Here is a 14,591-nt window from a genome sequence, read left to right as displayed (position 1 = left end):
GGTAAGTTATTAAGCTAAACAATGCACCGCTATTATGAGCAAGTCAGAGCACTGACTGTAATTTCCTTGAAAGAGGAGCGGTACATGATTATACTTGTCCACTCAGGCTGCCTGCTGGCAGCTCTCTATTCCGCTATTGTTGTGAGCTCTAGAGTCTTCCCTGTGCCCAGGATACAGCCACAGGAAAATGTATTCTTCATTTTCAGCCTTCATTGTGGCAGCTGTCGTCTGAAGGACACTGGGAAGAGAGACATTCTGTGTTCTGAAGCACAGGTATTAGAACTACAAAAACCACGTGGTAGCAGGAGCTACCTCATTTCTAGCTGAGGCAATTTCCATTTCGAGAGTGCTCTGACTTTGGAATGACACATGTACATATATATGTGTGTGTTTATGTGTATTAAAAAGCCTCACATGCATATGAGTACATTCCTGGGTGTTTTCTTTATGACTCTCAGGAAGACTGCCATTACTACTGGAAGCTCAAATGGACATCTCCCAACTCAAGCTGCTCCCTCAAGGTACAAGGAGAGACAATAGAGCACACCTCCATTAATGAATCCAAATCTAGGAAGAAAAAACGTAAATGAAAAAGAAAGCAGCGGCTGGATGACAAGGACTTCAAAGTGGCTAATAAACACAGGGACAGAAAACATGACTTTCATCTGGTGGAACTACCAAAAAGTAGTAGCTCTAGAGGTGAACACTAAGCAGGACCTAGAAAACAAGAGTCAGGTCCTACTGCAGACCTGCTGTGTGAGATGGGTAAGGTACTTACCTTCCTACATGCCTCAGTTTCTCCCTCTGCAAAGCAAGTCAGCAGCATCTGCCATGTGCCAAAGGCACAACCAGCAGAGTCTGTACTGGGTGATCCCAGAGCTCACAGGGCCTGGGATTGCTGGAGACACAGAGCCAAGACAGCCCATAACCCACCTGCTTATGTGGGGAGAGAAGAACAAAGAGACCCTCCTTCTGATTCCCTACAGTAATTCTCAGAAATATATCTTCACTCTTGCCTGCATGAGCAGCCACATTAAGCCTTCCCCTCCAATTCATTTTTACCTTGTTCCTGTCCTGACTGTCACCAGCTAGTCTGACCAGGAGGTAAAATTTTTAAAAACCTTAAATGTCTTCCCCTCAAACAGCAACAGCCATTTTGGAGTGTAAGCCCCATTGGCTTCCAATGAGCCTTGGGGTACCCAAATGCTTAAGTCAGGTTTTTTTAATGGGACTTAGGCAATTCTGAAAATATTATCATGTACCTCACATTAGACATGATATAAAGTCAGCATTAAATATGAAGAAAACCTGACACTGAGAACATCTGACAAGTGCTTAAAAGGTAGGTCCTAATTAATTTTAAACTTTGTTTTATATAAGACTCTTTTAAGGAACACAATGAAATTCTTTCACTGTCCTTCTCTCTGTGCTGATCCTGCAAGGAATATATAATCACTAATATGTTTAAACAGGTCAAATAAAACTTACTACTCTCTTTTGAATCCAGGAACTGTTCTATTCCTGCCACTGAGTTTTTCAAACCCAAGTAAAAGGGAAAAACCATTACTGTAAAAATACAAAATAAGAAAATGTAATATTCAAAACGTGATACCAGTAATACATATAGGAAAAGCCTGCCCTATAATTTTGAAGAAAGGTCAACACCATTGCTATTCCTACACTTCATACCTTTGCAAATAAATTATTTCTCTCCCTACAAGATCTAATCATTTGACCACGCATTCTCCTGGGCAGTAAAGGAAGGTTAATAAGTCAATCATTTCCACTCCAACTTCAAATTAACCATCCCTGTGCCATAAATATAAACAAAATTATTTGGCTTCAAAGTGCAGGGTTTTGTTTTGTTTTCTCATGAACATGAAACACACTCAGCAAGTTAACAGCAACTTCCACAACACTGGAGATGGGAACTGTTGACTCAGGGACAGGAATTTCATCAACTGCATTGCTTTGACCCTCCCAGTACACCCTCAGTAATCTAGCAAACGGAGACTGCACCTAAAGACAGAGTTATTAACTGTTGTAAGTAGTGTGGCCATCCAGAAACCCGCAGGAAAAACACATGGTTATGGCAGCAGGAAAACTCAAAAAGAGACAAACAGCAATACCTTGCCATGGAAGGCTATCAAACACAGACTGACAGCCAAGGATGCACCAGCTGAAAGCCTCAGCGATACACAAAAACATGGAAGAAAGTTAACTTCAAGCACATGCTCATGTACACCTCAAAAGAATACAAATTTTATAGGAAGCATATAACATACACATGCACATACTATTTATCACTTCTGACTTTGTTCCTCCTTTTTGCCCTCCACCAATGATTAGGTTATTATCACCTTTATGAGATATCCATTCAAAATACACTGCTTCATAAGATCATTAAAAGTCACTAGTAACTATATTGTTTTGGGACTACTTCATATTTAAATCATTGCCTAAGATTACAATTCAACCAGCATCTGAATGAACAAAGCCATTCATATGGGTATACAACACACAAAGCCTTTTTAGATTAGTCATTCCAGGCTGATTTAACACTCTTGTGCAAACAAGAACTACTTCTGGCCTGTCACACCATAAGAGCTACCAGGGCATAGCTCAGCAATTCCATGCAAACCCTTCCCTTCTAAACTTACCCTCCCTCAGACACGAAGTTTTCCCTACATACAGACACAGAATGCTTGTCCTGGGGTCAAGCCTTAACAGTCTCCAGAATACAGACACTGTGAGGGGTAACGTGACAAGACAAAGCCAACAACATGACTGTACCTACATGAATTACGAGAGCCACCTGGAAGTGCTTGCAGTAACCTGATACTGACAGGAAGAGTAGAGAGAAAACCCTTCCCCACAGCGTGGTTTCACCACATGACCACTACTACAGTGGGATTTCAGAAACTGCACAATAACCAAAGCACAACTTTTATTGAAGGGCATGCACCGCACAATGCGGCACAACAAAGTCAAACCAAGTCACGTTTGAACTCCATGCCATTCTAGTACTTTCCCTTACTTGTGTCAAGGACAAGAATAAAACTTCTGTGTAGAGGACTTGGATAGAAGTAGCTTCATTAGTCTTGTACATCTATCTAACACCTTTACGAATTGGAATTAAGCTGTCTGCACTGGCCCAGAAGTGAGTACATGCCCTTTCCCAAGGCAAGTTTTGCTCTTACCCAGCTACAGAATTTTTTGGCTTCTAGTTTGTTTCAGCAGGTTTTTCACAGTTTACAGCCAATACACAGTTTCACCTGAAATACTCACAGAGTGACACAAAAGACTACTGAACTACTGCAATAAACAGTCTCTCATCCATACCAACAGTTCTCTACACAACCAAGAGGTTGTACAGTCTCACTCAAGTTCAAAAAACATGTTGTCATGTTTAAATGAGACATTAAATTACACATTATAATGCTGCGCGGAAAGTAATGCCAAATGAAGCAAAGCCTCAAAATGTCAGTGAGGTCAACAAAACGTTAACACAGCAGAGAGCAAAGCTCCATGCATGGCTTTAAGCATAAGATCCCACTGGACAAAACCCTGAGCAACCTGCTCTAGACTCTGCCTTGAGCTGGGAGTTTGGGCTACATGATCTTCAGAGATCCTTCTCGACCTCATCCATTCTGTGAAGATTTGCTATTTCCTAATTTTGTGACAATGTACCAGTCGTGGACAAACTGCACAAAAAGGTTAAGGCTCCACTATGGCATCAACCATCAGTCCCACGTGAGGCTCCAGGCCATGAGCCATCCATGCTCATTCACAAGGCCAACTCTGGGCTTTGTCACTTCCCTTCTTCTTCCTTTCCCCCCATTAAACCACAAAGCTTGCTCTAATCAAGCTGAATTTTTGCTAACTTTTCTGTGCTTAGTCAGCATCACACAGGTCTAGCAAAGAAAGTGATTCCTGGCAGTCATCAAAATACTGTTACACCTGCATGCCAGGAATACTGAAAAAAAAGCAATCACTGAAAAAAAGGAAAAACAAACTCCATTAAAAATGATGATCTGTTCTTCAGGAATCTGGCTGTTTTGCAAATCTGTACATACCATTCATTACCTAGCCTGCAATACAGGTAACTCAGATCTATTTCATTTTCCAGAATAATGTATTAATTTCATCTGCACAGAAATTGCCATAACCTGTCTACACTGCTGGGTTTTGCCTGAAGAAAGATCTCTTGACAAAAATAATGTATGTCAATTTGTGACCCCTTAGTTTGTGCAAGGAAACTATTGCAAAGTACATAGACCCATCACTCACCACAGAAAACCATTAACTAGTTTAAGACCTGCAGTAAGCTCAGGAGAGACCAAGCCACAAGCATGAGGTTTTACACCTTGCTGGCTCAGCAGATACAAACAAGTAATGCACATTAAAACCCTACTTGGCTTACAAAACTGCCAAATGGGTGCCAAATAGCATGCTACTCAAAACACATCTCAGTATATTATCAACTGTCCTAAATCAATCCCCACAGCAGTGAAAGGTCAATTCTTTACAACCAAGTAGTTTGAATGTGAAAACAATAAAGAGCACAATTTTATTTTAATGTTAGCTCATTTAATATAAGAATATCTAAAATCCAAAAATTTTTGGACTGATGGCATCCTAGGTGTAAATAAGATAATTTAAACACTTATAAGATGTTTGCTGCTGAAACTCCAAAGCAAATGAAAAAAGTCAACGGAGGAGAAATCAGTGACAAAACCACTGGAATCAGTCCACTTATGCAATACACCAGATTTTGACAGCAACAGCATCTTCTGGGGGAATGTTTCCCTTATTTGAAACTACTCAGATCAGTTCAAAATAATGGCTGGTTCGTTCCAGGTTTAGAAACAAATCCGGAACTGATAAAGCAAATAAACTTGGGTTTTCTTCTTCCAGTCTGCAAACAAGAAGTAGGTGTGGGAGTTCGAGATGTCCCAGCTCCAATGCCTGGCCAAGCACAGTCTCAAGGCACCACCAGCTCCATTTTTTTTAGTACAGGTCACATTACACACTGCTAAGTTATAAACACAAAATAGGCAGAGATTTTTTTTCCCTAAACACTTAGCACATTTAATATTGTGTAGTAATTTAAAAAGAGCAAATGAAAATGTTTGTTTTCCATATTATAACTGAGCTTCAATTTCCACCCAAAAGCAGCTTGAAAAAGATCACAACTCAAAGACTAATCATGTGATAAGTCATCCATCACTTTCAAAAAAAGCATAAAAATAAAGACTAAGTAAATCTATGTAAATATATACAGTTGCTTAGATGAATACAGAGTATCTCCTTCTCATTATTAACAGCTACCTTTTTTTTATTCCTCCCAAGACTGCATCTATATGCAATGGAGTGCCTTAGAGGTTATCAAGAGAGGAGTCAATCTTTCTTTAGGAAAAGAAATAAAAGCTACAAATGTTTAACAAGATTAACATGGGCCATTTCAATCGGGGTCTCACACTTGTCAACTTCAACCAACTCACCCTGTAAAACAGGATACATATGTGGCACAAGAATGGGTCAAACGCCAATCTTTCAACCACAAAACTAGGATAAATATTCAGGTATTACTAAAAGCAGTGCATATCATCACCCAAATTCTCTGCACATAACAGTTCTAAAAAACCTGAACAGAAAAAGATAGGGAGAGTCACACCTATTTTTTAACTGTTCCACCTATGTCAAAACTTGTAAATTTTCCTCTCTCGCTTTAGAAATTCCCCCAGTATCAACTTTTATAATTCAACTATTTGAATACTTTGCATAAGACTTAAAGGTTGCATTTTACTCTTAAACAGCCACACCTTATAGCATCTCCAGTATCCTCTGTAACAAGGACACTAAAACTTTGCAGGCAATGAAAACGAACTTTTTCTTTACAGTTACATCCTGGTCAAATACACATTCACACTTACTAGAAGGTTTGGTTCCTACTTCATAAACAATCTGTATTGAAAGAATTTGGATCAAGAACAGCTTAACACCAATAACAGCCTACATCTCCCTACAACTACTGGCCAATAAGCAGCACAGTATCTTAAAAAGCTTTATTCCACCACGTTAACAAAATTTATATGAACCACAAAGGTCTGAAAAAATCACTTTGCCTACCCAGGCATCCCCACAAAATCACCCCCAAAGGATTAACAAATGGTTTTCTGCCACCAAGCAAACTTGCCACTTCTCCATTCCATGTGCCAACTGTGCTAAATAGCAGCATTACTGCTGGAAGCTTCCCAAAGCAGGCTGCGGGTCAGAAGTAGGCTTGTTTTTTTAATCTGAAGTAAACCACATTTAACAGACCAAAGTAAGGTTGTACCAACTGGCGAGGGAGTTCAGGCATTCACTGCTTTTCTTTGGATGTGAAAATAAAGTTTTATCAACCAGTACAAAATGTTTATTATACATCAGCCCACAAAAATGAGATCAGATTCTCTGTTTCCATGGTCAGCACAGTAAAACTTTGTGCAGAATGTCTGGAACTAACATGGGATTGTAAAGTCACGAAACTGGCTTAATCACTTCTAATTTCTTTTGTCCCATAATAAAACATTTTTGTGTATTGTTTTCTCTCTTAACAAATATATCTTACAGTTAGCTACACAAAACCAAGCTGAGCTGGGGGGGGGAGAAGAGATCTTTTTACTTTGAAATGATAACTGCAGCTTACAGGCTTTGCTCTGTTGATTCTGAACTATAAAGAATGAACTTATTTCCTCGCATTCCTGTTGTATAATTCCTCCTTTACCAGCAGATCAGAGCTGGAGTTTACCTTGGAGCTGGCAGTAAACAAAAGAACAAATCTGCACTGTTTCCTCTGGAAAAAGAAGTTGCAGCCCTTGTCCAAATATACTAAAACTCTGAAACACGCAGGACGATTAGGAAGTTTTGTGTTGGATAAATGAGGTAGTGTGCTCGACAGATTAAAAAAAGAGAATTAAATGGAAAGATTTACATATTTATAGAGCACAAACAAGGCACTGCCAAACAGTTCAGCCATCAAATGGAGCCTAATTTAAGTTTAACTCAGTGGAGGAGTAGCCTGTGGATTCAAACTATTACATTAATGAACAACTCAGTTGTTGCTTCTCAATGACAAATGCACAATACTCACACTTTCCCTCAGCAGACCTGCACTGGCTATACTGCTGAAGCATGAGTACCCAGCTTGCAGGAGGAGCCATCTAATTACTCATAAAAGTAATATTTTTTATTTAAATATTGACTTTAATCTCAAAGTAATAAACAAACATTCAGCTGAAGGGATCTTTAATGAGTTACATGATAATTTTTTTTCTCTTTTTTATTTCTCAATTAAAGATGAATGGGCACCACTGGTGTTTCTTTTACATTAGTGATGCTGTACCTTACCCACAGAACATGCATCTCATCTATGTGACAGCTCTGCCAATGAACAGAAACAGTTTACCACAGGAAATAAGGACAACGATCCATCCCACTACAAACTACAAGCAGTTACTTATTTTAAAAGTACAATATCTAAATCAACTTTTACCCACCACTTAGCGCTCCCCAGCATTACAGTGTGGGTTTGATCCAGTACTTCTGGTCTACCTCTTGAATCTCATTTAATTTCTAAGCACTCCTGTCAGCTTCTGACATGGCATCAGCCTCAGCCTGATGGGCCCACATGGTAGGTTGAGGACTACATGACAGAACTGTCAGGCAAAAAAGACAAAATCAGGCAGTGCCCCACTGGTCATGCGCGTGCCAGAAGCAGAAAAGAAAGGGAAATAATAACAACATTTGTAGATAAACAAAAAGAGACCATCAGGAAGGAAACCTGTTCTTCTCAAGGATTAAAACACGTTAAAACACTGCAGCATCTGAAACACCCAGCAGCTTTGCACATAAATTGATGACATCCACAATTAAAGTGCTTATGTCCTTCCTTAGCTCAAACAAGTAACTTCTATTCTCTCTCCTTCTCAGTTAGCTGATTCTTACTGCCTCTACTCATTCTGAACATCCACCATCACGTTCAGCACCATGCATGCACAGGGTGACACAAGCAAGGCAGCAAAGTGCTCTGTGGAAGGGCAGGCAGGCTTGAGGCCATGAGGCTTCTCGTACTCCAGCCTGCTGTGGTGGCTGGACATCAGCACTCAGTCCTTCTGTAACAGATAGTCACCAAATCAGACTGAAAAAGAAGTCCCCAAACCTCAGGTAACACACACACATACACCTCCAGAAAAGAAGATAAAATATTCAAGACATTTGGGACACAACACATTCAAGACATTTGCCACACCAAAAGAAAACAGCTGTTTTAGATGAGTAGACACTGTCTTACAACTGGCAAACGTCTTTACTCAGTCTTCCTCAGATGCACAGGATGGCAGAAGCCACAAGAAAAAGAAAAAAAGGTTTTAACTACAGGAGTTGCTTTTGCCAGAAAATCATGCAGTGTTGCAGACTGATCTGTATCTCATACAAGGGCATAAAAGACACATTTGTCTGAATTCATACCAAAGGAAACAGGCTGCTGATCTCTTGAGTGTCTTTAAACGATGCATGGATACATTTTAAGCACTTGTTTATCCTATTATTTTCTGAAATCCAAAATAGACCTTTTATTACAGTATCTCGAATTTCAGGACACCTAGACAGTAAACAAGTGATCAGGCAATGAGAAACACTTTTATTAATAGCAACAGCACACTGTTCATAAGTAGAGGTGTCAATTACTACCAAGCAAAACGGACAGATTACCAAAAATACCATCACAAACTTAAAGTTAACAAACCTAGTTCTATGGTTTTTGTTCACAAACTAAAGAAAAAAAATTCAGCTTATTCCATACAGTTTATCATAGTTTTCACTTCTTGCTACATTTTTAGTAGAATGAATATTTTGAAGCATCTCTCCATACTAAGAATACCTCCTGCCTCTGAGCATCCCATGGTAGAGGTGAGTGACAAGCAGAATCAAGGCTGGGACAGAGCCCAGCCTGGCTCCTCCAGCTTTTCTGGGAAGCATCTCACTCGCGTGGCCAGCCGTCTGTATTTAGTGCCAAACATGCAAGCTTGCAAAGTGCCTGTAATTCTGCTTCAAGTCACCAATGTATACAAACTATACCTTCAGAAGAAGGTCAGAACCAAGGAAAAGAAAACCAAGAGTGACAGATGATTTTGGAACGGCAGCCTTAGAAACTTCTGTGACCAAGATCTCATCCTTTACACACACAGAACTTGTTCCTTCTCTTCAGTGTGCTGAAATAATGACCATCTCAAACCAAAGAGTAACAAAAAACCCTTGGAGATTTTTAAAGTTTGTGATGCCAGACACACGACCTACAATTACTTTACCCACCCAGCCCTGTGAACAAATTAACCACTCCACTTCATTCTGGTTATAACTTAATAGCATTACAATTTAAATAATATACCTTTTTTTCCCTCAACTACTTTATTTCACTGTTTACCACCAAATCTTTATATGAGGTACTGGAATAGACAAGAAAGGCTACTTTTTAACTCACTGACTCCCGATGTTCAGGAGTCTACCAAAGCATTACCCAGAAATCAGGCTAATTACATCATATAAATACAGTGCTTGGAAGAACCCTGACCCCACTTTATCCTCCTGGACTCTCCATATATTTTTATATACACTCAAAAGACAAGGTCAGACTCACCTTCCTTCTCCCTATTGCATGCACTAATGGCTCAGTGCAAACATATCTCAGGCTGTCCTTCCCCTCCATTCCAATTTAATTCCTATGCACTAAAAGGAGATGGAGTTAAATAGTATTCTGCAACTAGGAAAAAAAAAAAAAAGACAGGAACATAGCAACACATTAGTATGTTTTAGTATGTCTATCAAGTCTTCAAGCAGGTTACTTGTGTCACATGTCCCAGCAGCATCAGTCAGTTTAACTCTGACCAAGGAAGCGAAGGCAGGTTTGACAGGAGGGAAGCTGCTTGCTCTGCAGCACACAGGCTGAAGGTGGGAGTTCCCACACGAGCACAGTTCTCCACCCCAGAGAACCAACATTTACAGAAGCATGTGAGAAAGATGCAATGGTGAAGCCACACACAGTTGTTGTATTTAGATATCTAAACACACTGCACACCTTCTGAAGAGGTAAAAATCCTCAAGTCAAACACAGAGTCCCAGAGTATTCTGAGTTGAAAGGGACCCACAGGGATCATCGAGTCCAACTCTTCAGTGAATGACCTGTATGGGGACTGAACCCATGACCCTGGCATTATTAGCAACATGCTCTAATCAACACAAAGTAAACCACCAGAATGAGGATGACAGCAACGGCAAAAAGATTAGACACACGCAAATCTTCAGCAGGCAAACAAAAATTACATGGATCTGCTCCTCCACTGGGGTACTGGCAGAGCCTGTTGGAATCAGCAGTTCTGCACTGACACAAGCAGAGCACCAAGAGCACAGTGCTCAGTGTAACTGCTCAGGAGTTCCACTGTTGTTTATTTCTGAAGTACCTCTCTTAATGCAACTTTGCATAAAAAATGTCATGCCTAACAGAGTTATGATTAATAGTGTTTTTCTTTCAGCTCAGTTCAGCTCACTGTTTTATTCACTACTGGTCTCACCTCTTCACCTTGTTAAATGCTGTCTTGCTTCTGACCATCAGAATAGTTTTAAAATTGCTGTTCTTTGTTCAAAAAAATACTTTTATTGTAACAGAAGCTAAATTAAAAAACTCATGTCATGAACAAGGGCAGACTGAGAGTGGCAAAAGGCCAAATAAAGAGGGAGATTTGTTACTTTTTCTTCCCAAGAGGATTAAGGAAAACATAAAAGAAACCCTCCAAATCACTTCTCACAGGAGACTATGTCAAAACCTTAGTTTCTTGCATGACCAACATAACAATATTGATGATGTCACTGCCATCCCTTTGGATCACAAATCATTATTTCTTATGGTAGCCTTGCAGCACAGGTAAAAACTCTGTTTAAGGTCTCACTGGGAAAAATGCAGGTGATGTAAGTAGCTGGCATCTTTGCTATCTCATCAGAAAAGGTTAGCAGGGCTGTGGGCCACCTTCCCCTTTCATCCCCTAACTGGTCCTTTGCAGATGGGATGGTCAGGAAGGGAGATCCCTCTTGCACCCCCATAAAAAGTTGTTGTCTCCTGCGCATATTCACTCTTTAAAGGAGGAGGAAAAAGAAACAGTGGAATCATAAATTTATGGAGCTACATCTCCCAGGGACCCTCACCTTCCTCATACACACGGTGTTCATCAGAGAGATCTGTGGGGCAGGGACCTTGTTTGCCTCAGGGCAGGCAAAAGCACAACAGAAAAAGCAAGGTTTCAGTGTTGTCAGTTGTCTTAAGAATGACACAAACAAGCTTTCCCTTCTCTCCTCTGCATCTCTACTGCCTGCAAAAACAATAAACTAAACAAAAGATAAATAAATAGCGGTTTCCCGTGCCAACAAACCTTTACACAAACATTTACTGTTCCCGATCAGTAAGATTCCATGAAAGCTAAGGAAAAGATTGATACTCACAGTGTATATGGAACGGGATGGACACCACAGCAACCAGAGACAATAACTGTCAAGTGCTGCACCCAAATGCAGGACAAGGTATCACATCCCAAAGGGGTTATTTTACTGCACTGATCCTTTCACAGCTCTCTAACATTGAAGATGTGAAATTTAGTGTGAAACAGAAAGACAACAGGACCATCCCTGAAGTTTAAAAAAGAAAAATAAAAGATAATAATAATACTCCAAAGAAACAACACCCAAAACTCCAGTCTATGCATTAGGAGTGACAGATTTAAAGACTTCAATGTTGATGTTTTAAGCATGGCCGGGGGAGCAACAAGTCCTTCAAAAAATCAGCAGCAACTTCCAATTGTAATAAAACAACATATTAAAGGTTCTTCAATCACACACTTCTATTTTAATGTCCTGTAGAGTATTTAGGGACAGCAGCAAACAAGGTGTTGATGCACTTTACACTGCAAACAACGTCAGTGCTGAGCCAAATGGGATGAGCCCCAAATCAGAGTGAAATTTCAATGCATGAAGTTTAAGATAAGGGACTGGGATCAAATTACATCACAAATAGCTCCATTCATCCATAAGCATCGCAACAGAGAGAGCACTGAACTACAGATTGGAATAAAAGAATTTAAGAAATAAAAAGTAAATTTATTATCTATTTATTATTTTCCTACAGCCAAAGAAAACTTCCCACCTTCATTAGAGAATGCTATTCAAGATGAATGTGGGGAGAAAACTGAAATACTAATTATCAGGCTGGAAAAACAAGAAGAATTTGAGTCGTGTTATTTACATTCGGATTTCTTTTTCTGAATAGACCAAAATCACCAAGCTAAGTGAAGACAGAAGAATACATGACTACAATTTAAGCTGTTTTGTGCGACAGGCCTAGCTCCTTTCATACATTCAATAAACTGACCACACGATTTTGTTTCCTCTCCTTAAAAAAAATTTAAAAATGCTCACAGTGCCTTTTACTACTTTTTTTGTATTTTTATTTTTCTTTTTTATTTTCCCGAAAGCTATAACAAACCATATTACTCAATATCACAGTTTTCAAGTGCAAGACACGTACTGCCCCTCGTCCTCCCTCCAATTTGGCAGCACTGGAAAAACACCTTTTAAACAAACCCGCGTGTGGAGGCTTCGCTCTAAGTGCGGAAAGGAACAACAACCAGGGAAAAGCAAAACAAAACAACCCCCCCGAAAACAGAGCGCGCGAGAGAACCCCCCCCCCCCGGTTCCTGCTCGGGCCGCTGTTGTCGCCTTTGTTGTCCGGCCCGGCCGGGCCCCCCGGCCCCCACCTGTTCTCATTCATCCCGCCCGGCCGGGCGGCTCGCAGGGTGCCCCGAGCCGGGCTGGGACACCCCGAACTCGAGCGCTGACCCGCATCGCCATCTCCCAGGGACGGGATGGGGGTGTGCGCAGGGAAGACCCAGAGGTCCCCCCACCCTCAAGACCTCCTTCCCCAGCGCCCTGACTCCTCTCAAGGAGGGTGCCCCATTACAAGGAGGGTGTCCTCCCCCTTCAGCACCGTGCCCATTTGCAGGAAGGAGGGTGCCCCCCTACCCCAGCACCCTGCCCCCTTCAAGGAGGGGTGTCCTCCATCCCAGGAGAAGACGCCTTGTTTGGTTTTTTGTGGTTTTTTGTTGTTTCGTTGTTGTTGTTGTTTTAAAAAGAGCACCCATCAACCCACCCCCTTTACAAGAAGGAGGCTGCTCTGCTCACTTGCCAGGCAGATACCCCCACCCCAGCCCCTATGAGGGAAGGAGGGTACCCTGCAGCCCCGAGCCCCCTTCCACCAAGGAGAATACGCCCCCAAGACCCCGTCCCCTCGCAAGGAGGGCGCCCCCGCCCTGCCCCCGCACTGCCCCATCCCCAGCACCTACCTCGTCTTGGAGGACAGGAAAGCAAGTTTGATTAATCCATAGGTAAACAACTGGATGCTCTCCTTGGCTATGCTGGCCACTCTGAGCCTGTGCTCTAGGATGTGCAGTTCCATCTTTTCCTCTTTCTCATTTGTAGTTCATCTATCCCTGGGGTTTATTTTGTGTTTTGAATGGGGAGGGGGAGGGGGGCTGTTATTGTCGGTGCCTTTTTTTTTTTTTTTCTCCCCGTTGTTCCTCCCCCGCCTCCCCTCGATTCCTTCTGCCCCTTCCCGGCTGCGGGGGCCGGTAGGTGAGGGAGCGGAGGTGCCGAAGTTGGCGGGGGAGGCCGGCGGGGCGCGGAGCGGAGCCGGGCAGGGCAGCGCAGCCCGGAGCAGCTGGTGCTGCTGGAACAAACAACTTGCCACTCAAGGCCGGCCCTGCGCCTGCGCCGCGCCCCGCCGCATGCCGGGCCTTGCAGTCCGCGCCGCCCCGGCGGGACGGGACGGCACCGCGGCATCGGCCGGCCTGGGAAAGACCTCCGAGATCATCAGATACAACCTGTGACCCAACACCACCGTGTCAACTAGACCGTGGCACTGAATGCCACATCCAGTCTCTCCGTAAACACCTTCAGGGATGGTGAATCCACCACCTCCCTGGGCAGCCCATTACAATATCTGATCACTCTGTAAAGAATTTCTTCCTAATGTCTAATCTACACCTCCTCTGGTGCAGTTTAAGACCGTGCCCTCTTGTCCTACTGCTGGTTGCTGGGAAAAGAGACCAACCCCACCTGGCTACAACCTCCTGTCAGGGAGTTGTAGAGAGTGATGAGGTCTCCCCTGAGCCTCCTCCAGGCTAAACAACCTCAGCTCCCTCAGCTGCTCCTCACAGGACTTGTGCTCCAGTCCCTTCACCAGCTTTGTTGCCCTTCTTTGGACACACTCCCGCCCCTCAGTGTCCTTCCTAAACTGAGGGGCCCAGAACGAGACACAGCAGTCGAGGGGTGGCCTCACTAGCACCGAGTACGGGGCAAGAATCACTTCCCTGCTCCTGCTGTCCACGCTGTTCCTGATCCAGGCCAGGATGTCATTGGCCTTTTTGGCCACCTGGGCACACTGCTGGCTCATGTTCAGCTTCCTGTCAATCAGCACCCCCAGGTCCCTTTCTGCCTGGCTGCTCTCCAGC

The 14,591-nt window shown here is 42.5% G+C and overlaps 1 protein-coding gene across 4 annotated transcripts in view; it reads right to left on the bottom strand.

Annotated features, from left to right (window-relative positions):
• The window catches only part of CASTOR2 (cytosolic arginine sensor for mTORC1 subunit 2), a 118,185-nt gene extending 104,395 nt beyond the window's left edge, over positions 1-13,790 (bottom strand). For 2 of the 4 annotated variants that reach the window (XM_027895793.1, XM_027895795.1), the window contains exon 1: positions 13,425-13,790. In XM_027895793.1, coding sequence (XP_027751594.1) covers positions 13,425-13,537 — 113 coding nt within the window. In that variant the 5' untranslated portion in view covers positions 13,538-13,790. The remainder of the gene's footprint in view (positions 1-13,424) is intronic. The other 2 variants (XM_027895797.1, XM_027895796.1) reach the window with 1 other exon arrangement.
• Positions 13,791-14,591: the final 801 nt, after the last annotated feature.

This window comes from Empidonax traillii, unplaced genomic scaffold (assembly GCF_003031625.1).
Source record: "Empidonax traillii isolate 1590-97213 ecotype Southwest subspecies unplaced genomic scaffold, ASM303162v1 scaffold468:size725061, whole genome shotgun sequence".
NCBI classification, from domain to species: Eukaryota; Metazoa; Chordata; class Aves; order Passeriformes; family Tyrannidae; genus Empidonax; species Empidonax traillii.
This window is presented reverse-complemented; position numbering and strand designations above follow the sequence as displayed.